At 36.6% G+C, this 23,369-nt stretch overlaps 3 protein-coding genes across 3 annotated transcripts; 2 read left to right on the forward strand and 1 right to left on the reverse strand.

Moving 5' to 3' along the window:
• The first annotated feature begins 1,000 nt into the window (after nucleotides 1-1,000).
• On the forward strand, nucleotides 1,001-15,298 carry LOC119988965 (trafficking protein particle complex II-specific subunit 130 homolog). The gene is made up of 21 exons (XM_038834231.1): nucleotides 1,001-1,251; nucleotides 1,638-1,867; nucleotides 3,548-3,729; nucleotides 4,370-4,553; nucleotides 5,014-5,104; nucleotides 5,604-5,764; nucleotides 6,268-6,357; nucleotides 6,511-6,672; nucleotides 6,972-7,033; nucleotides 7,224-7,314; nucleotides 8,420-8,562; nucleotides 8,686-8,890; nucleotides 9,851-10,396; nucleotides 10,508-10,720; nucleotides 11,046-11,433; nucleotides 11,530-11,620; nucleotides 11,759-11,843; nucleotides 12,748-12,937; nucleotides 13,717-14,015; nucleotides 14,633-14,723; nucleotides 14,829-15,298. Exons 1-21 carry the CDS (start codon nucleotides 1,188-1,190, stop codon nucleotides 15,002-15,004), a joined length of 3,744 nt encoding a protein of 1,247 aa, XP_038690159.1. The 5' UTR covers nucleotides 1,001-1,187; the 3' UTR covers nucleotides 15,005-15,298.
• A 1,225-nt stretch (nucleotides 15,299-16,523) lies between these two features.
• LOC119989616 lies at nucleotides 16,524-17,337 on the forward strand. Its single transcript, XM_038835252.1, has one exon. The coding sequence runs from the start codon at nucleotides 16,716-16,718 to the stop codon at nucleotides 17,070-17,072; it is 357 nt and encodes a 118-aa protein (XP_038691180.1). The 5' UTR covers nucleotides 16,524-16,715; the 3' UTR covers nucleotides 17,073-17,337.
• A 1,872-nt stretch (nucleotides 17,338-19,209) lies between these two features.
• On the reverse strand, nucleotides 19,210-23,184 carry LOC119989615 (ubiquitin-conjugating enzyme E2-23 kDa-like). Its single transcript, XM_038835251.1, has 6 exons — nucleotides 22,979-23,184; nucleotides 20,859-20,938; nucleotides 20,400-20,514; nucleotides 20,253-20,305; nucleotides 19,983-20,111; nucleotides 19,210-19,565 (listed from the first exon to the last, which is right to left on the reverse strand). Exons 1-6 carry the CDS (start codon nucleotides 23,005-23,007, stop codon nucleotides 19,432-19,434), a joined length of 540 nt encoding a protein of 179 aa, XP_038691179.1. The 5' UTR covers nucleotides 23,008-23,184; the 3' UTR covers nucleotides 19,210-19,431.
• Nucleotides 23,185-23,369: the final 185 nt, after the last annotated feature.

The raw sequence follows: 23,369 nt of genomic DNA on the forward strand, positions 1-23,369 counted from the left end.
GTGGCTAGGTATTGCGTTGCCTTACAATGAGCAATGCGCATATATATATATATATCTCTGTGTGTGTGTGTGAGATAAAATGTGATTAGGTGATAGTGTGTGGTTAATTTAATCATGAATATTGGTTTGCTTTTAGCTTATAATGGCAACAATGCATGCATAGACATTACAATCACTTGCCATTTTAATGATACAAGACAAAACAAGGCCTTTGTCTTGAAATATAGTAATTTATGGGGGAGATGAGATGACCAAAGACACTAATCACCATGATTCAATGACATTCAAGATCCATTATTGTGTGTCTTTTTTAATGGGTAAGTGGGGTAAGTGTTTGAAACCATGACCGCTTTTGAGGCATGAGCCTTAATATGAGAGGCATGGGCCTTAATATGGGAGGCTTAGCCACTAGGAAAATAAAATTCCCATTTTTTGTATAGTTTTTTTTTATATCTTCTAAAATCAAGGGAGATAGACTAGAGATGGCTTTGATAAAATCTTGGAGAAAAATAAACTTAAAGTTTTTATGACATGCTAACATGTAACTACTACGTTTTAGGTGTACACGGTCTAGATCATGGGCTCGTACAATCACTCTCTGATCACTCGTTCTAGGAAAACACATAGTAATTTCACATACGGGTTAGGTAGGAATTGAATCCACAATCTTCAAGAGGAAAGACTCTGTCCTAATCGATCGTTAGGAGTTGATCCTTAAAAACCTAACATTAAGTGAGAGATCAAGACAAAGGTATTCATGTTAATCTTGTTAAACAAACATACATAGCTATTAAACGTGTTACTTGTCGACCATTCGATTAATCATATATTCTTCTTTCTTTATGATGAGGAATACCTTTGTGTCGACCAAAAACAAGAGAGACTTCAAGTGGGTTGCTTTCAATTCTAGGCCCACATTTAAGGCCCGTAGAGAAAAAATACCCAAAATGTTGGCCCATCTAGTCCATGAAGAAATGTAAGGGGTAATCCAACATTAGGTACTAGGCCTCCATTTTCGTTGGGGATGAAACGTCGCGAAGCACTAGATCCCCGGACACCATGAATCCCAGTTGCAGCGCACCAAGTACTCAGTCGAAGCACAGTTGAAGCTCAAGCTCTCTACGCATATATTTCTCTTTTGCGTCTTTATCGATCAATGGATTGTATATGCAACTAAGAGATCTAAGATGGCGAACTACCTTGCTCAGTTTCAAACGATCAAGAACTCGTGCGATCACATCATAATTGCCGGTAAATCTCGCATCAAATTCAGAAAACTCTCTTTGTATATTTTATTTACGTGCAGATTACGGTTTTCAGCATCGAATTACGCAGTTTCTGGTTCCGATCAACTGTGATTTCAGTGTTTAATGGATTTGAACTGTTAGAGAGGCATTTGTATTTGAGGTTGAAGTGATTAGGCATTTGGATTTGGATTTGAACTGAAAACATTAGTAGCATAATGTACTTTTTAAGAAATGCATACGGCTCAAAGTGTTGATAATTAATTTATGGCGATTGTTGTGTGTATTGTGCCTTAAGTTGCCATGCTTCTCCCAAGGATACCGGGGCAGTACCTATTTTTTGGAGATAAGAGTATTTCCGTCTAACCAGATTTGTCTTGAACTGCTTTGCAGTTGAAGATGTGAGTGATTTGTGGCCTACTGTCAAGAGCGGATTTGAGGAGCGGTTGCCCTTTAAAACGGCTTGTTTGAATAACAAGACTCGCAATGCTGTGTTTGTGGAAAAACTGCCCGCTGAATTTATTTTGACGACTGATTCTAGACTTCGTAGTCGATCTCCTCAGGAGCAGTCCTTATTCTGGTTTCGAGAGCCATATGCAACCGTGGTTCTTGTTACATGTGAGGTAAGCTGTAATTTATTCACCTCTTTCATATTTTAAATTTTTAATTGTTTCTATGCCTTTTCTGCATGGGTAGTGGTTGAATGAAAGTATGTTACAAGTAAGTGAGTAACTCTAAGTTGAACCCGGCCTTTTGGCACCATAGCAAGGAAGTTTTTAGATCACATTTTAATTGTTAATATTGCAAGAACGTGTTTATTGATCCATTTATGCCTCATCCATCATTCTCCAGTTCATGGAAATCAGAGTAAAGGTCTAGGGTACATGTAGGACCACTACAAAATGAAATTCCTCTTTTGTTGAAAAATTGATGTGGTAGAGTATCAGGATAAAAGACAAGATCATCCTCTGTAAAAATGTTTAAAGCTTGTGTTTTGATTATCTTGCAATGCGACCTTCCTTGGAAATAGCCAGCTATGAGGTACCACCAAATATGTGAGAGAATATTATAACCTCTAAAAGCTTGTTAGTAGCATACTAGCATGCTTACAATCGAACTCATCCTCATCACTCTATTTGGACATTATTGAGTTACTCTCATTCTAAATCCTGTATTGTTTTTATAATTCCATTTTCTTGTCCGTACTTTTCAATTAATTCTCAATTTGTTGAGAACGCTTAGCTGTTGAGAAATATATCAGCCTATTTCATTGCTACATAGGGATCACAGGTTCAAAAATAGTGAAATAGCGTTTTGCTAATGTGGGGATATAGCTGTGAATATTTGCTCTTCACAGAATCTGCCACCATGGCTGCCTTGTGCACTCCGTATTGCTCATTCATTGTTTCCTTGATCAATCTGTTGAACCCTCTTTTCATGGAAAATTTTTATGGAATAGGATGTGGCCCTAACATTGAACGAGAAATAGTAGACTGAATGCCAAACAAAGAGACGGCGGAGCGATCATAAGTGATTTTACCAAAATTGAGCATTAAACTAGCTTTACAGCTCTTATTTATTTATAATCAGAAAGCTTAGGCAGATAGGAGATTGCCAACGATTTCTACCAAACTTACTAATGAATAAACTTATCAAACATAGATAGAAAAACGCATGCTAGGGAAGGGGCTTATGTTTTAACTCATTGGGAAGCTCAATGGAGAAAATTTATGCACCGAGAACTGAGAAGTAACATGTTAGAATCTTCATGTATGCTCATGTCTTGTCCTAGTCTAGTTATTGTCCCTTCATGTAGGTTTAGTCGTTAATAATTGAGGGACTCTCTCTCTCTCTCTCTGCCCTCATTCTATAAATATACTCAAAAGTCACAAACACCCTTGTAGAACCAAACTTGGACCTCTCCTTCCGTCCCTTCTATTTACTATTTGGCTGTAAGGCAGTTGGCTAGGCCAGCTTTTCATCTTCTTTTGTTTTTTTGATCAATAATATTGACTTTTAATATTAGTTGTTTTCGGCATGTGGGAGGGTTCGAACCTTCAACCTGTTCGGAATCCTAAGTAGTGGCTACTGCTAGGCCAACTTTTCATCTTAAAGACGATCTTATTTAATTTTGGACTTCCAAATCTTATAGATCTATAAGTTGGTCTACTTCCATTCTTTCCACGAATAAACAAAATAATTTTATAACTACAGTTCTCACTATTTTTATTATATTTCCGAATTAAATTACCTCGGCAATGCTCTTTTCCAATACATATTAACTTTCTTTCTTTTTTTCGCAGGATCTTGATGAATTCAAAACCATCCTTAAACCACGTCTGAAGTTGATTGTTCAAAATGAAGAGCGAGAATGGTTTATTGTATTTGTGTCTAAAGCTCATCCGGGCAATGATCAGGCTACTAAAATGGCAAAAAAAGTATATGCGAAGCTTGAAGTTGATTTTAGCTCAAAAAGAAGAGAGAGGTAAACTTGGACATTTTTAATGCGTTCTTATTTAATTGATAGTTTGATTGTATTAGAATTTCTTCCTAAAATGGGGTTTAAATTAATGTGATACTCTTTGCTCTGCCATGAGTATTGGTGTTTGACTACTTTGCTTGTGGCATTTTTTTCTCAACTGTTACATGAATTCACCCCCCATAATTTCATATTATGATTTCATATATTTCAGCACAACCTGAATTTTTCTCTCTGAATCGTATTCAAAACTAGTATATTATCAACAAATGTGTGGTCAGGAATCAGGATATAGCAAAAGCGAAGTCTTCAAGGAGAGTTGATAGATAATTAATATTATTTTTGTCATCACTGAAGTCTTTTCCATCATCATAAGAACCATTTTCTTCTGCTTGTTTAGTTGTTTAATCTGAATCTCAGAAGGGTCGTTATAATGCACTGGAGATGTCTAACCGGGCATTTGAGGCACAAGGAACATTTTCTTACCAGGTTGCGAAGAATATTAGAAAATTGGGGCTCTGATTGTCTGAAAAACTTTGAGCAACACTTTTCTCTTGTCCAAATATGAATGACACTGTTGCATGGAGTAAGTCATGAAAATAATTTTACCTGTTTCTCTAATTTTCTAAAATTGTGATTTCCTCAGGTGCTGCAAATTAGATACTCATGGCCCTGAACCAAATTTTTGGGAAGACTTGGAGTCCAGGATTATGGAGTCCGTTAGAAATACATTAGATAGGCGGATACAGTTTTATGAGGATGAGATACGCAAGCTCAGTGAGCAACGCTTCATGCCAATTTGGAACTTCTGTAATTTTTTCTTTTTGAAGGTGTCTCCTTTTCTCAAGTTTTATGGCCAAAGTAAACGTGGTAAAATTTTGTGGCTGCTTGGATATAATATCTGGAAGATGATGAAAATTGTTCGCTCACATCATCTGCTTTTCCTTGTGGACATGTATATCATGTCAAAGGTCATACAGTGAAATGCCCTCTTGTAGCTGCGATTGTTATTGCTAAAAAGCACTTACCACGTGACAAAAATTAAGTACCATATCTTGGGATCCAACCCATGTATTCTCACTTGTATACTATATTTATATATATTTTTTGATGAGTCATGTGGGATTATATTATCAATTTTTTGAGGAAGGGTGGACTGTGGAGTTGAACCTTGCACCCTGTGCAAGTGTAAGGAGCTGGTTACCACCAGACCTCATGTTCCTTTTACTATAGTATTCTTGAGCTTATTCTAGGTTTTTTGGTTCTTTAACTATTTTGATATGGTCACAGGAAAGTTTGGCTTTTATGTTTGAGATGGCAAATCTTCACGAAGATGCATTAAGGGAATATGATGAGCTAGAACTCTGCTATCTGGAAACAGGTGCCTACTATGTTCTTTTCGTTTTCTTTTCTTCTGTTGTCAATGATTTTGATTTCTGTTTTTTCTTAACATAGTTCTTATATAAACAGATATCATCTTTACATGCATGTATAACTTTGGCAATTGCACTCGCTTATTACTGTTTGGACTTTGGATATCACATAGAAACTTTCCTAATGATGTTTGAGACTTGTTTTCTATATCTTGGTTAGCAAGGCTCTTAGTATAATTAAATAATTACACACTCGAGATACTTGGCCCAGATATTCTGATTTCCAATAATTTATTTAATTTTCCTTTTCTGTTATAAAGTGTCTGAAATCTTAATGAGGAAACAAAAAATCGTGTCTCTTCTCCTCACCTGATTGTTATTCCCTTTATATCAGTTCCCTGAGTTCATCTTCATGTGCTTATGATACTTTTATTTTCAAACATCCCTTTATGATATCTCTCCTTTAGCGTGAACTTGTAATTGATTTTCTTATTTTATGCATGAAAGCTAATATGCCTGGGAACCGGAGGGACTTTGGAGGTGTAGACCGTGGTGATGATCAGGCAACACTGCTTAATCCTGGAAACAAACCGTTGACACAGATTGTTCAAGATGATTCATTTAGAGAATTCGAATTCAGACAGTACCTCTTTGCCTGTCAATCAAAGGTGCATTAACCGAGGGATGACAATAATGCCTTTAATTTATTTGCCTATAAATTAACAGCCTTACCCAATTATTTCAAGTGAAGATGCACATCTATTTGCACTGTCAATTAACACGTAGTACGGATAACTTCTGTTTATTTTAGGAATGGATGCTTACATCATTATATATACATAGATTTTGTGTATGTGTGCATACATTCCCTTTTCCCTTTTTGCAGATTTCGTTTTAGTTGACATTTCAAGAACATCTTGCATTAGTCTTGCTTTCATTGAGTTTATTTATATATTTATTTTTTCTGAAATTTGATTTACATATGGGGAACATGTGGCCAGTAGTAGAGTTGCAGGGTGCAACCTAGAGGTCACATGTTCAATTCCTGGAAACATCCTCTCCACATATTGTTAATCTATATACGAGATTAACAATTTGTGGGCTCACATTGTAACTAGTTTTTTGAGATTTATGTTTGAAATATATCTCATACATAGATGGTGATTTACAGCTTCTATTCAAGCTGAATCGTCCCTTTGAGGTTGCATCGAGGGGTTATTCATTTATAATTAGCTTCTCCAAGGTCCTCGCAATACATGAGGTATTTGATATTCTTTTCTTTTGTTTTTCCATGCATTTGCATTTAGTTATATTTTTGTTTCATATGAGCTTTGGTTCTCAAAAATGCATTATGATTTATCTTTTCGTTTCTGTTTATACATTACCCTTTCTGTCTTCTTTGAATTTTCCTCAGAATATGCTACCTTTTTGTATGCGAGAAATTTGGGTTATAACGGCTTGCTTGGATTTGGTCAAAGCGACAACTTCTCATTATAATGATGGACTTGTAGCACCTGATATAGAAAAGGAGTTTTACCGCCTTCAGGGTGATCTCTATTCACTATGTAGGGTTAAGGTATCATTCCTCCCATTTTGTCTCTCTTATATGGACAACTCATACTCTGTCTTGTCTGATCATGGTGGTTTTTGATGCACTTGTTTTCTATTCATAAAAGTGACTGGAATTCAACATTTGACCTCAGGAACGGGTGGCAAGATGTTTAGGCTGTATCAGTTTTACCATTTATTTTTGAATTATTTAATGCAATGTTTTGTACCATATCAATGATCAAATAGTTATGTTGGTCTGCTGCCATGTGTCAAGTTTGCTCCTGTAAGGGTCTGTTTTGTGACGTGCATTTATCATTGTTGCAGTTCATGAGGCTTGCCTATTTAATCGGTTATGGAACTCATATGGAAAGAAGTCCCGTCAACAGGTAAAAGTTTGATTTAGGACCAATCATGCCTTTTGTTTTTGTTTTAAATTTATATATGATTCTTAACAAACATGTAGTTATCTAATCAAGAACAATTGTCTTACAATGTATCTCTTGTTTCTTAACAAACATGTAGTTGTTTAATCTGACACAATTGTCTTCCAATGTATCTCTTGTTTCTTGTAAGCAGTGCTTCACTTAGCATGCTACCTTGGCCAAAGCCAGCATCCTGGCCTACAGTTCCACCTGATGCTTCATCTGAGGTGCTTGAAAAAGAGAAGGCAAGTTTAAGTCGGATGTGTCAAATTGATTGCAAGTTGACAGTTTTAGTTTGACTTCTTTTGTTGAATTACCCATGGTTTTGCTTTCCCATATGTAATTATGATTTAAGATAGATCACTCCAGGATCTGATGAAGTAGCATAACTTGAGTTGGATTCATTTAGATTATGCTTGGATGGAAGTTTGGGGAGGCCGGGAGGTTAGTGTTGGTAGAAGTTGGGGAGAGTTGATTGGGAGGGAATGGGCGGAGTTTGATTTATGGGTTGGAACACTTATTTGGGAGGAGGTGGAAGGGGTTCTAATTTTTAAAAAAGTATAAAGTTACTATCATACCCTCATGTAACATCCAACTCTTTATTTTGGGGTGATATTGTAAATACACATTTAATGACAGAATGAACCCCTCTCAACCTTTTATTTCATTTTTGTGGGGTTCAAGATTTGACTGTTGAGGTTGGTTCGGGAACACAGACAAACACAGCCTGCCAAAGGTCCTCAACCCCTCCGAACACTACGAGCCTCGACTCTCCCCAACCCCTATCCGAGCATGGCCTCAGTGCCAAGAAAGAATTGTCAAAATGAAACTTGTGCACGGGTATTGTTTACTTTTTTTTCCCTAGGCTATAAGCATTTCACTGTTTGATACTTAAGTTAGCAACTTGTGCAAATCAGGTTTCACACTGAGACCTGGGGCTTTCTCGCTGACGGCTAGCATCTTCTACTTTGTTTTAAACCATATTAGTACGAGTAGATGTCTGGCATGTTGACGTTTTTCTTACCTTCAAATTAGAACCTGCCAAAGTTGTAACTCAGACACAGGTCTGTAAAACTTCAGTTTGTTGTACTAAGGCTTGATGATGAATCATTGGGAAATTGGGGTTTCAGAATTAAATGGCAGTGGAATCTAGCAATAGAATGAATGGTCCTTTACTAGAGATTTCCTTTTCTTTTACCTGCCAGTTATGTGACGTGAACTTAGTAGTACTTATTTTATTTTTAAAGAAAAAATGGAACAATTGTTGAGGTGCTGAAGTCAGAGTTCTCTGGTGTAATACCTGTCTTAGTTTACATACTAAAATTTTATTTCCATTCTGTTTTAGTGCAGACAATTCTTCAAGCTACTCCTAGAGCAAAGCACTTTGGTATTCAGAGAAAACCGTTGCCTCTTGAACCTTCTGTCCTTTTACGTGAGGCTAATAGGCGAAGGGCCTCCCTTTCTGCTGGAAATATGTTTGAAATATTTGATGGGTAATGGATTCAAAGAACCGAAGTAAAAGTGAAAGTGTTACTACTTTTTGTTTAAAGATTCTTAAACTAGTTATTTTTTTGGAAGTTTATATGTATAATTCTTTATGGGTTATCGTTTGACAGATCAGATGCAATGTCAAGGATGTCACCTCATAAAACAAGTACAGTTACGATGTCAAGAACCAACTCTTCACCAGGAAATTTTGAGAGCTCAATTGATCGGCCTATGAGACTTGCGGAGATTTATGTTGCTGCCGAGCATGCTTTGCAGCACACAATTTCTGATGCTGATTTGTGGAAATGTTTGTCATCTGTGAATGAGTTTGAGGTTTCAATACCATGCTATTATGTTTAAAATTCTCCTTGCTATTCAACAGATTATCTTCTTCGTTAAAGTATTATCTGCTTGTTGTCAATTATAACCAATTGTCTAAGGGTTAGAGTTTATTTGAATCTTCATTTTCATTGTCTTGCTTATGTTAGCTACTTACTCTCATTTATTCACTACTTGGTGCACCATAGTGGTCAGATTTTCTATTTCCTACATATGCGAAAAAGTTGTTAAAAGCCAGAAATTACAACTACTATATTTCAAAGGAAGTATACAACAGATGCGCCCAAAAGGAAAACAAATTCAGAACAGAAAATGTCTCTAGTCAGAAAAATAAAAGTTCTTTGTTTGCTTCCCTGCACCCTCGCTGATTTTACGTTGCTGTTTAGCTGTTACATAATTCCAGACTCCAGAGATCATAGTGGTAGGACAAAAAGTAATCATGGAGTATATAATGCATTGCAAAATCTATATCTCAGTCTGTATACAAACTGCGGAGCCTATCACTTGAGCATGCAAGGCGAGTCATATTTAATTTTCCCTTTGTAAGACTCGTATAATAAGCCCCCTCCCCCTCCCCCTCCCCCTTACCTATCTTTATTGATTTTATGTCTACAACATCACCATCATCAAGCCTTTTTCCCGAAAATATGTTGGGGTGGGCTACATGAATCCGCATGAGAAATAACTGAGAATCCACCACATGAATTCTCCTCGGCATTCATTCCTATCATGAACTACACTCTCAACTAGTCCTGCAGAGTATAGAGTCCATTCCTTTAATATCAGTTCTGTTCATGTCTTTTTAAGTCCTTTTCTCTTTTTAGTATGTCTTTCTTGAATTTTTTTCAACCGTATGCATTACCATGTTAATATCTACGTTGTACATGCCAAAACCATCTCATCGATTTTCTTACATCTTATTTTCAATTTATGTATATGCTTTCATCATGGCAGAAAAAATTTCTGGAGCTAAGTAAAGGTGCTGCTGACAATTACCACCGTTCTTGGTGGAAAAGACATGGAGTGGTTCTGGATGGTGAAATAGCGGCTGTGTCATTTCAGCATGGAAACTTTGATCTAGCTGCAAAGTCCTATGAGAAAGTTTGTGCCCTCTATGCTGGCGAAGGATGGCAAGATTTATTAGCTGATGTCCTGCCTAACTTAGCTGAGTGTCAGAAGATACTTAACGATCAAGCTGGCTACTTATCATCATGTGTGAGATTGCTTTCTTTGGACAAAGGCTTATTCTTGATGAAGGAGCGCCAAGCCTTTCAGGCAGAGGTTGTCCGTCTTGCTCATAGTGAAATGGAAAACCCCGTTCCATTAGATGTTTCATCATTAATTACCTTTTCTGGCAATCCCGGACCTCCACTAGAGTTATGTGATGGGGATCCTGGTAAACTCTCTGTAACACTTTGGAGTGGCTTTCCGGATGAGATAACTCTTGATTCTCTCAGTCTTACTTTGATGGCCACATTTAATGCTGATGAAGGTGCCAAGGTATGCTTTTTGTGGATAAATTGATTGGCGTTATTGATAGTTTCAATATATGTGAAGCAATTTGTGGTTCATCTTATAAGTTTATTCTTTATAACTCATTTGATTTTTCAGGCCCTAAAGAGCTCTGCTTCTATTGCACTGAAGCCTGGCAGGAATTCCATTACTCTTGCTTTACCCCCACAGCAACCAGGTTCTTATGTGCTGGGGGTTCTTACTGGGCAGATTGGTCAACTAAGATTTAGATCTCATAGTTTCTCCAAAGGTGGCCCAGCAGACACTGATGATTTTATGAGTTTTGAAAAGCCAACCAAGCCTATCTTGAAGGTAGTGTTTCTAATGTCAACAGAACAATGACTAGTAGTTAAATTGAATTTTCGGACTATTATGATGTTAATGCTGATGCCACAAATACTATATCTGCCGTTAATCTGGGTTGCATCTTCTTGGTGCCTTACATACAAGTCTAAATACTATATCTGAGATGAATCTATGATATTCACATCATTATCTTAGACAGCCAAAACGGAACCATCATTGATCTGAGATTTGATTACTGATATTTCGTTTGATGATCTGGCCATGTATTTATTTTTGTTGATTCATCTGTTTCATATTGATTATCTAGTCTAATAAAGCATCCACTTCCTAGGTATTCAAACCAAGAGCGCTGGTTGACCTTTCAGCAGCTGTTTCATCTGCTTTGTTAATAAATGAATTTCAATGGGTTGGGATCATAGTAAGACCTATCAATTACTCCCTCAAAGGAGCTGTATTGCATATTGATACTGGTCCGGGTCTGAAGATTGAGGAGTCACGTGTCATTGAGATGGAGAACTATGCCAATGTGGCAGCAGAGACTGCTCTAGATATGGCAAGAACTGATGGTTCTCCGAAAGATAGTCCCGTGGAAAACTTTGAGCAATTGAGTTCGCAAGATGGTAGCATAGAGTTTCCAGATTGGGCAAATGATGCAACTTCTATTCTTTGGATACCAATTTGTGCTATCACGGATGAACTTTCAAGAGGATCATATTCAGGTTGAAATTTTGGTTATTTTTCATACATACATGTTGTGTTTTGCTTCCGTGGCGTCCAACTGGAAACTGTGAGTGTGTGACACTTTTTTTGTGCAGTAACCCCACAGAGACAGAGCATTGTGGATGGCATGAGGACAATAGCTCTGAAACTTGAATTTGGAGCGTCTCACAATCAGATATTTGAGAGGTATGGTCTTTTCTGTCACTCCTCCAAATTTCTGTGCATTATTTATTGTAATTAATTTCGTCCATACCTTCTTTCTCATTGTCTTTCAATTGAGAACTTTGATAGAAGCTTATGGAAATTTGCTTCCCTGATGTGCAGGACAATAGCAGTGCATTTCTCTGACCCTTTCCATGTGAGCACTCGCGTGGCAGATAAATGCAATGATGGTACTTTACTTCTTCAGGTATTTTGTCCATTTAACGTTTCAGCATCATTCCTTTCATTGTTGGACGAATGGGGTTTTTGATTTGTCGGGTATTCATAAGGCCCATGTGAATAAAACTTGGAAAACTTCATTTATGGTCTGTGTCGTCTATGCTTTATTCCTCAAGTCCACCCATATGTGTTCTATTCCTCTAGACAGATATACTATTGAGATTTAGGAGCTCTCTGTACAGATGAAGTTATGCCGCTCGAAAGTTGGCTGCATCACTTAGGACGATCTTAGAAGGACTACCATGATGACCCCTTAGTTAGTAAAAAATTTCTTGCCCTTGTGGATTTGAGACTTCAGAGATTTAACATAGAGATATATTGTCTCTGCTTCTTTTCTCTCTCTCTTGCCCATTGTCTCTGTTTGTTTTTGTGTTCGTATTATTTTTGTCTTGCAGTTAAACAAGAAAATGTTACAGTTGAAAAGGACTTATCCATATGTCGAGTTTGATGGTTATACCTAATTATCTGAAAATTCGCTTTTCCATAATCCTCTGCACTTAGGCAGCACTTATTTGTTCATTTGTTTTTTCACACACAAAATTCAGTTATTCATTGCGCTTTCTGCACCGCGCATTCCTGGTAGTGAAGCCTTCTCACCGAATGTGGTGAAACACTGCTTCTGAATTTGTCTTTATGCTGAAGTTGCATCTTACAACTCACCTAACCCCCTCTTTAGGAATGTGCTGCAAACTCGTGTAGCTCCTATTTTCCAGCATCAACTGTTGTTATATGTGTGTGTGTGTGTGTGAGCACGGCCATGCACACCTGCATGTGTTTAGAAAAAGGCTTTTTCAGTTAATATTTCTAGGAGCTGCGGGAATTAACATTACCTATTCACCTATTTTCTAGTATTATTTATATGTTACTTCCAGGTTATACTGCAGTCCCAAGTGAAGGCCGAATTGACAATCTATGATGCTTGGCTTGATCTACAAGATGGATTTATTCATGGTGGACCAGGTGACGGAAGACCAACTATTGGCTTCTTCCGTCTTGTGATCTCTCCAATCTCTAGAGCAGCAATTTTGTTTAGTATTTGCTTATCAAAGACAATTAGTAAAGGTAAATATATGACTTTCTGTTAAGTCCTCTTTTGAGCATGCAAGCCCATGTTATTATGTAAATGCATTGATGAATATTATGTTATTATGTAAATGCATTGTAGCATGTTAAATGTTGCTAGATATGTATGAATTATAATTTTAAGCTCAAGATTGGGGTTACTATTATGAGATCCTTGCCATTTTGAAAATTGTGTCAATACCATGGGCATTGATTTTTCTAAGATGAATATATCTAACCCATTAATTATCTTTTATCTTACAAGCTTTTTTCCCAAACTTTCTAATACAAGTAATTACGTAGATCTGGACCATCTTCTTTTAGTAGGACATGTTGAATTTCTTTGCATTGTTGACTCCATCTATCTTCCTTTCTGATGAAACTGTTTACATGCTCTGTGCTTTAGCCATAAATTTTCTAATGAGTTGTGCTATAGTCTATTTCGATAATGTACTCACTGCTTGAATGATAGGAAAGGGTGTGTTGACACGTCTATGCTCTCTTATGTGTATCATAAAGAGAACCATTTGGAAGCTAAAGTGCTCTTCTTTCCTTATAAGACCCATATTTGTACTGGTAAATGCTGCAGGAATTTTTTTAATTGGGCTACAGGAGTTGATGATTTAGATTCATAAGTATGACAATGAGTTATGTCTATATATGCTGAATCTAGATTTGTCAAAAGAATTATGCTTCCTGGAAGTATGCGAATGGGGTTCTTCACCTTTTGTCACCTCTTGAATAAATCAGTTCTTATCAAATGAATCTTTGGTTCACAGATGAAGCCAAGGAATTGCGGCCAGAAAGTATATTAAACATCAAATACGGAATATCTGGTGATAGAACTGTGGGAGCACACCAGCCCGTGGCTGTGGAATCCACACAACATGAGGGTGCCAGGCAGGATTTGATCTTCAAGAGCGCTCTTGTATTGCAGAGGCCCGTGCTTGACCCATTCCTGGCTGTTGGATTTCTTCCTCTTTCTTCTAATGGCCTTAGAGTTGGGCAACTTGTTACCATGATGTGGAGGATTGAAAGGTTGAAGCAGTTTGAGGAGAATGAAGATCATCAACACAATGTAAGTCCTGGAATGGTCTCGTTATTGATTTAACAATTAAGAGCAGAAAGTTACCGTAAATAACACAAAGATTTCATTCTCTTGATATTGGTACAGTTATACTGTGCATGCCCTTGGCCACAAATTCCATATTCTCTTAAGCCAGGTCCTTTTGTCTGCTAAGGTAGCTTTAGTTCTTTCAATCAAAAGAACCCGGTACTATTGAAGTACTCTCTCCAAGATGTGATGTTTTTCTATGTCGGCATATATTTTCAGTCAAAACCCAAAATTTGACTACTTTGGCTCAGTGACAAACTATATGCATCATTATGCATGCCCCAGTTCAATCTAATGCTTTCATTTGGTATTTTAATCAAAATACATTTAGGATGGTTATAGCATCCAAACAACGGAAACCTTGGTTTAGTAGTAAGTGAAATGGCAGAATGTTACAAAGCAAAATTTTTCTAGTCTCTGGTTTCTTCTGTCAAGTTGGGTAGGATGGGGATAGCAGGGGGCTCTATTGTGATGAGAATTAGTTTTGGAAGCTAATATGTAGTAATAGAAATTTGGTACTCTATGCATTTGCATATTTCTTTCAGTTATGACTTATGAATTATATTACCATTTTTTTACAGGATGAGGTGCTTTATGAAATCAATGCCAATTTTGAAAATTGGATGATTGCTGGGAGGAAGAGAGGGCATGTTTCTCTATCCACAAAGCAAGGTTGGTAATCTACTTTTCACTTTTGATGTTTTTGAAGGAAACTGTCTTCTTGCCGCAGCCACCAGATATCATCTGATGTATCCTATTTCTGTGAAATGATCTTAGGTTCAAGGATTGTTATATCTATATTATGTGTGCCGCTGATGGCGGGCTATGTTCGTCCTCCGCAACTTGGGCTGCCAAATGTTGATGAGGCGAATATAAGTTGCAATCCTCCTGGGCCTCATCTGGTGTGTGTCTTGCCTCCTCCTCTCAGCTCCTCCTTCTGCATCCCGGCATGACCTTCCTCATCCTGCTTTCCGGTTGTTCCAGGTCGATAATCTTCCACTCAACGGCAAGTTTTTCCCTGTCCATCAAATTACAGTTAGAGGGATCATATGTAGGTATCCAATTATAATTCCTCTCAAAACTTGTAAATCTATTAACTGTTGAAACAATGAAAATGCTGAATGATTAGTTGCTCTAGCGGATTTGATTCAGGGATAGTTGAGCTCTTTACGTGTTTGTAACTTCGTCTCGTATGCAACCGAACTTCATTGTCAGAAATCAAAGTCAATAGTTTTGTGTGGATGCCAGTAGATGCTGTCCCCATGTATGTCTTTTATTGTATACTCGAAGTTTTTCTCGACTTTGAGCAATCTTTTGTACAGAAACCCGACAGAGGGTTTACCACTCCTTATCGTCGTGCCGCATTATTTTGCTATTGATTTCTTCATAAATCATACTAGTTGGAGGACACATGTCAACATCATATCAATTTAGTCCTCACATGAGACTTTATATATGAAAATTTCATAGGATTCGTAAGTCGTAACAATAGCTCAGCTAAGCTAATTGAAGGTCCCCAAGCAAAGAAAAAAGTGATGAGTAACGATAAAGCCCCATGAATTCTGTTAATATTTACGGATAGACCCATGATCTATTGCTTTGAGAATTTTAGGTTTAGATTAATGTCAAAAGGGTATGTTAAATTGTTAATTAGCTCATAGGCGAACAAGAATGCGAGGACAAGAATGTGTGATGGCTTGGAATCATAAGCATGTGCATCAACATTCGATAATCATATCTTTTAGGGGTGGAACCAGTATTGCCTATTAGAGGATCGGAACTTTGTGCGGGGGTCCTGAGACAACGCTCTTGAATTTTATTTTTTTTTATCATATATATGATTTGTTAAGATTTTTTTGGTTCTATATAAATTACTTTTCCACCTTATAAATGACTAGCTCTTGGTGAATGTTATTTTGTTTGGTTAAGAAGGACATGAAACATTATCTATCATTAGTTCGATTATTTATCTTTTGGACGTACTTGTTCAGTTGGATTTGTAGTGTATTAATGTATATATTGTCTTAGGTCCATATTATATAACTAATCTTCTATTAGGCAAAGGTGGGACAAGGTTCTGCTCCTGATATCTTCCAACAAGTGATATTAGAGACAATGGAGATGGTGAGGCGTAAATTGAGTATCAATTACATCGGGGTCGCACCCTATGTTCTTCCTAAGCCGTCTCAATTAATGATATTTAGACCCAGAAAAAGGCCGTAGGGACATTGCTTTACATATATACAACATGATTTAGGTTTACCAAACCGATATGTTATATTTAACACCTCTTAAGCAAATGATAGAATAATAAATATTTATTTTTTCAATAGAGATGACAATATTATTGATCGTGCTTTTATATTAATTAGCTTTCGTTCATAATTGATAACGTTCTATTTGCAATTAATATACTCAACAGTTGACACCATAACTGAAGTGTGTGTGTATATATATATATATATGTTTTCAGGTCATCAAGAGTATAGTAGGTTTTACAAAGATGAACATAAGTAATTAATTAACTAATTGTAAAACGCAAGCATTCATCCTATAAATTGTTGTACTGTGTGTTTCATTGCATATCAAAAGCAACAAAAATCTAAAACCATCTCTCATCACACAAATATTATAAAAAAAAAAAGATTGAGAGATTTCTGAACCATGGCAAGGTTGATGAGCATAATCCCAGCTATGATGGTTTTGATTTATGCAACTGGATCTCTAGAGATCGCAGTCGGACAACGATCAAAATATGAGATTGTTATTGCCAACTGCGAAAGGAGGATTCCGATAGGGCCTGGGCAAGAACTGTATGATTACATATTCAAGAACAAAGAGTCTGTGAGCGATGAAGTTTGCCAAGTACTAGTGAAGGCAGGACAACCTTGTCATGATGTTCTCATAAACGAAACTCTCAAGAGAGCAGAGTTCAAAGGACTGGAAGTTGGATATCTGCAAAGGAGTGATGAGATTTGGAACAAATGTCTTTCTGTTAGCAAATGTGTGCCACAGAATTAAATATAATTTTTATACTACTATATATATCTAATTATTCAAATAATAAACTTTATTTGTACTAAATAATATAAAATTTAAAATATGGTTGCAACTCATTAAGAAATCTAAATTATGTTGGTTTTGATTATGGCATTTTTTTCCTTTTTTTAATCAATTAACTTGAAAAATCATAACACCCAACTCAAATAGTTCTGAGTGGGCTAACCATATATAACTCATGTTTGTTAGTTAGACATAATTTTCTGGATATAACCAACGGTTGAGATTAAAGCTTGTATTTTACCTGACATACACAAAACGGGTATGGACTTCTCCTTCCTTCCTCCGCCTATCACCCAAGTCGACCTAGCCCCCAAATCTACCCCAAGAGCTTCTTTCACAACACCATGCCAACCAGCTAAAGAAAATCCAACAATGTCTGCAATATCAATTGTTTTTCTTCCAAAGAAATCTTTCTGATTGAGCTCATTCTCAAGCATCTTTAGTAGCTGAAACCCTTCTTCTCGTGCCCGATCTTGTTCTTCCTTTGTGCCCACATAAGCCTTCCATGGTGTTCTCATGAACTGCACACACAAAAAAAACAAAGAGATTAAACTGGCAAAAAATTGCATAAATATGTCTAAAAAAATGAATGTGATTATTTTTTTTGAAAGGGAAGTCTGTATATTATTAATAAACAATGGGCAGAGAGTCTGTCATTACAGTTTCCTTAAGCCAACTTGGCGCATCAGACAACCTCCAAACAGTTGGAGTGGTAATTGACAAAGCAAAATGTGCAATATCATGTTCAACTTTGTCAGCACTCCTAGGGCAGAACCTTACGGTAGCATGCACAAAAGACTCACAAGCCACCTTAATATCTTGAACCACGAGACCCACCTCATTCAGGCTAACATCCGAAGACCTGATCTTTTCCACAGCTGATTTCAAATCACTCCGGACTGAAATCATATCACAGCCACACTCTCGAGCTAGAGTAATCCCATCTCGAATTGCATACAACTCAGCATAAATATAAGGCACGTGCACAAGGATGAATCTAATTCTAGTTACTTTTTTTTAATTTAGGTAATCTGTGGATAGACCGGGGCTGCACAAGACCTACAGACTGAGTGTGCTGAGATAATTTAAAAATGCTAAAAGAAACTTGATATATAACCTTGCAAGACCAAAAGATCTCTCTTCTGCCAACTGTTCTAGTTATTCTCGTAAAGTAGAAACATAGTGCATAGTAAATTACTAAATCCTTTTCTCATTAAACAGAAAGACAAAGAACCAAAACACAGTTTAAAACAATGCATTCTCAAGAAGAGTCACAACTCATAATGGAACAACTCACATTCATAAGCTTCTCCTGGTTTTGCTGTTGAGGAGCAGCTGCAACCTGCAAGCAACCTCCTCAAGTTCACTTCAGTTCTACTGATTCCCATTGCAAGACACCAAACCCTGATTGAAATAAAACATTACTGATTCCCATTTGAAATAAATAGCGTAAAGACAATACCCGTGATTTGACCCAGTTATGATTATTTTTTTTCAAACCACAGAATTTTAATCAGAGAGAAAACATGAGGTGCTCACCAAATCGATTTCCAGTCAAGGAATTGGAGATGAGCATATGCCGTCGAAGCTCAATTTCTACTCCACCAAGAAGAACATCAGCAAGGAAATCAGAAGAAATTCTCAGAGGTTCAATTTCAACTGTCAAAGACTCGAAAGGGATGTTAAAATTTTTTTTAAAAAAAAATTGTAGGCAATAAAATGAAGGCAAGAAAAATTATTTATGGTTATTGATATATCATACCATCATAAAATCACATAAGTAAAAGAAAATACATCCTAACAATATTAAAATTCCCAGCACAAAACCAAATTCAGAGAATGGTTAGTTCAATATAACAGAGAATCAGTCATATACAGAGAATCAGTCATATCAATAAGGTTTTGGCTGATCATGAATCAAGTGATGCAAACCAGAAGCGAAAGCATGATTAATCTGCGCAATAAACACAACCTTCACTAGGCATCTATGCACCATTAAGCAGTACCCTAAAATCTCAGGCGCATCCCCGACACGCAAAGCAAAGCAAGCTGCTTTGATCCCAAGTTGCTACACTTTCAGGATGAACATAAGCAGTTTCCAACAAAACGAAAACCAATTTCAACAGGGAACAAATATCAATCTGTGAACAATCTTTTATAAAGCAACAAATTATCTGAAACTTCATAGAATTTAGAAACTAAATATAGGGGCATGAATGTTTAATGTTTTTGCCGGCCCTATTTTCTTTAGGGTTTAATTTTCCAGGAGTTGAATGTCTCATCGTTTTCCAAGACAGATTCTGCATAATGCATTCAATCAGAGATCAGCTTCACGAGCAGCTTTGTCGTCACCAGAGTCATATTCATCATCAGTCAGCTCCACATCGCTAGATTTCTCCTCTTCTTTGGCAACAACATCTTCCGGCTTCTTCGCATATCTCTGACAATGCTCTGGAAAACACAAAGATGTGTAAACTATGGGTGTAGACTAGTCGAATTTTTGAATTGCGAGAAATAGAACATGAACGCAAAGAAAGAGTTATACGTGAAACGGCTTAAAAAATGAGGCACTTGAGCATTGTCATACAGATACAACATTTTGGTATGGTCTTTAAATATTGAACATGTCAATATAAGTTAGTCCTGAAAAGATATAATTATATCGAAAAGCTGATATATGCATGACATTCAACAATACAAAACAGGTCTACCAGTTACAGATACTCGATATTGCATCGAAAAGCTGATATATCGAAAAGCGATAATAAAGAACAATACCAGAATCGATCTTTGATTATATTTAAGGCCAACACTGGAGAAACTGCAGAATGAAATAAGAGCATAGAATTTGAGTACGATTGCTACTACCTTTCACTTTTTGTTCATAAGCAGTAAGATCGCGTATCATCAGTGCAGCAGCTTCTTTATTCAGTGGATCATATGGGTTCGGATATGTAAGAAGTTGTGGGAGAAAGTCATCAAACACATTTCGCAGTTCTGTTAGGAATTAAAAAAGCAAATTAGTCTATGATTGTTATGATTCAAACTCTGCTAGTCACAAAATAATGCCAGAATCTAAAGATAACTGAAATAGACAATGAAGCTTTGCATATGGGAGATCATAGTGCAGATGCTTACGGTACATTGGGCTCCATTTTTGATTGAGGACATCTAAACAGATTGAACCCGACCTGAAACTCGAAACCAAAAAAGAATTAAAGACTTCAATGAAACTCTTTCAAAAACTACAGCAAAACAAGAGTTTTAACTAAAAAACTGGCTTACATTTCATCAACATTCGGGTGGTAGATCCTGTTAATAAAGCCAACAGATGGAGATTTATACGGATAATCATTCGGAAACGTCACCCTTACCTTCCATACACCTCCCTTATAGAAAGCTGCCAAGTAACAATCAAATTTAATTCCGAACATCAATCTGCTAAGCAAGTAATTAACCAATAAGCATTATCAGTTTATATATCCTCATTCAGGAAAATCATTGAACAGCGAAGCTGCAGTGATTTATAAGTATCGCATTCCATATAGAGAGAACCTAATTAATCTAAATCAAAGAGATGCCAATAAGGGTTCAGCAGAAAAGGCAAAGTTAATTCAATCCAAGCATATTTATACAACTCCAAGTATCTACATAAAGAACAATCTCAATACAGTTAAACAAAGCCAAAAAAGGGAGATAAGATCAAATATGGTTAAGGAGGTGTGGATTTAGATGATCGTTTACTGTTTTTTGGTCCTTCGAATTCAACATGGAACTCGTTCAATCCATCATCAATCGTCTGCACCTGGTAATCCTTCATCATCCTGTTTCATAATCAACCACACTTAAAAATTTAACCACAAACAAAATCTAAATCAAATAAAAAAACTAAACAATCACAACATTATATATATATATAGATAATATATATAGATAAGAAACAATTACAGTTCCGTCAAATCCATGTCTCGGCGTTTCAATGAAAAAGACATTTTTTTGCAAAAACAGACAGAGACCAAATAGTTGCTTTTCAGGTTCAGGCGGATAGTTCTACATGAATAGAGTGAAAGGAAGACTATAAATACACACAATGCAAGCAAAGCATGTGCCTGCAGCAGCCTTTTGTGGGTAAATGGTCAATTGTACCACAAAATGACAATCTCACCAACAAATTTTCCTTTTCTTAACTTTCATGGGCAGTTGCTGATTTTAATATTCATTAAAGGTTGACGTGAAATTCAATTGCTAATAATTAGGGAAATCATTCTTTAATTTCTTGCTGAAATTAGCTTTGTTTGCCCATGGAAATTTGTTTAAGTTCTATTTTTAGGACTTTATAATTCAATTCTATATTATTTTCTTCAAGTTGTAAAATCTTAATTAATGAGACAATAATCTTTGTGTATTTTAAAGGGTATGGTATTGCGAAGGAAAAAAATTGTTTAGAGCACGTAACATCCATTAATTAGTAGACCTTGCTCTTGATATGCATTATCATCTGATAATTGGAGGCCTGATTCGTCGGCAGGACTCACAAAGAGACTAGCTCAGCCGTGGCATCCATTGATTAGTCGACCTAGTTCCTGACATGTATTATCATTTGATAATTTGTTAAAAAATATTCCTGTCACTCAAATATTGATCAACTGACTCGAGGAACTAATTGGCTAGGGGCCAATCTAATGATATCAGGAATTAGATTGATTTTTTTGTCTTTTGCAATTCAGCAGGGTCAAAAGTGATAATTTCATATGCAAAGGATTTAGTATTTCAGTGGGATCAACTGAGCCCACTGTGTAACGCATGGGTCCGCCCCTGCTCCGTTGTGGAGTGAGTATCCATTAGTTAGTTGGCTTTGTTCCTAATATATACATTACCATGTAATATTTGGTTGAAGAAGACAATGTCGCTCAGAGATTAGTCAATGTGACCCTCCATTAGGATGCTATTCTAGAATAACTAACTCTGGAAGAGCATAAAGGGAACTCTCTGCTGACTGGACAAGTAGAAACGGAGGAACAGTGCCCTAAATCAAAGTACTGCCAAAGAGCCAAAGTAATATGACTTACATGAATGACTAGTAGACAAGTAAGGTATTCATACGCATATGATATACTCTTGATCTAGTTGCTAATTTATGTCCTTAGCCAAGCAACTGATCTTCGGACAGTCCACCAACTTGTCTCTTAGGGATTTTAGCACAACATGCTTACACAGTTGTGATGTATGGGTTCCAACAGCCCCATAAGTGTATTGTTTTGGTTTAGTGTCTCTTGACAGATTCTTTATACTTTTTGACAATTTATAGTATCTCGATTCAACAAAAATTTCATCAAAATCTATATTCTAATTTCCACTGTATTAAAATATTAACTTCTTATTCTTTTATTATTCATTACTTGTATTATTTAATTTATATCTTCAAATTCCTAAATTCTCAACTCAAACGAGTCCTAAGAAAAGCTCACATCTTCACATTGCAGAGAAGATTAAAATCAACAAAATCTCCATCTAAACATTATGAAGTTAAACTGAACTTCATCAACTACACAATGTGGAATGCGAAAACAACTAACTCCTCAGCAAATAAAAATTAATGAAGTGGCTTGTTCTGAAGAAGCTTCAATATACTCATCAGATGCACAAATTTCATTCTCCCTTATCAAAGTTCCAAAATTTATCCTCAATCACAAACCCTAGCTCAGCATTCATAAGGTTTCAGGAAGAAAAAAAAAGAACAATTATATGAATAGTGTAACTGGTAGCCTAGAAAAACCAAAAAAAATGGCAGCCTAGAAAAGACGAGGACTTTCCCAACGGTTATCCCCAGAAAGTGCAATGTGAATAAAGGTTGAGAGACTGACCCGATTGCCGCCGACGTTGGTGAAGACATTGAAGTAGCGAGTCCATAAAGTTTTTTAAAAAAAACAACGACGGCGTATAAGGGGCGCTTACCCTCCTGGAGCTGGTTAGAGACTGTACTCTCTCTTCTTCGCAGCCTATCACTACCTTCGCCATAATCTCCTCTCGTCACGTCCACTTCCAAGCTGTCGGAAGTTCAAGGCCACCTCGGACAACAAGCCACTGTTCAGTTCTTGAGGAATTTGAGCGGGTCCAGTCGGGTGTGTGCATAGAGAAAAGTAATGTAGCGACTCACAATTTTGATATAAAAAAGCCAACAATTAATAATACTTCATTTTATTTTTTTTCATCCACAATTCCACGTACTATTTACTTTTTATCCGAATATGAAAT

Source organism: Tripterygium wilfordii, chromosome 21, assembly GCF_013401445.1.
Source record: "Tripterygium wilfordii isolate XIE 37 chromosome 21, ASM1340144v1, whole genome shotgun sequence".
NCBI classification, from domain to species: domain Eukaryota; kingdom Viridiplantae; phylum Streptophyta; class Magnoliopsida; order Celastrales; family Celastraceae; genus Tripterygium; species Tripterygium wilfordii.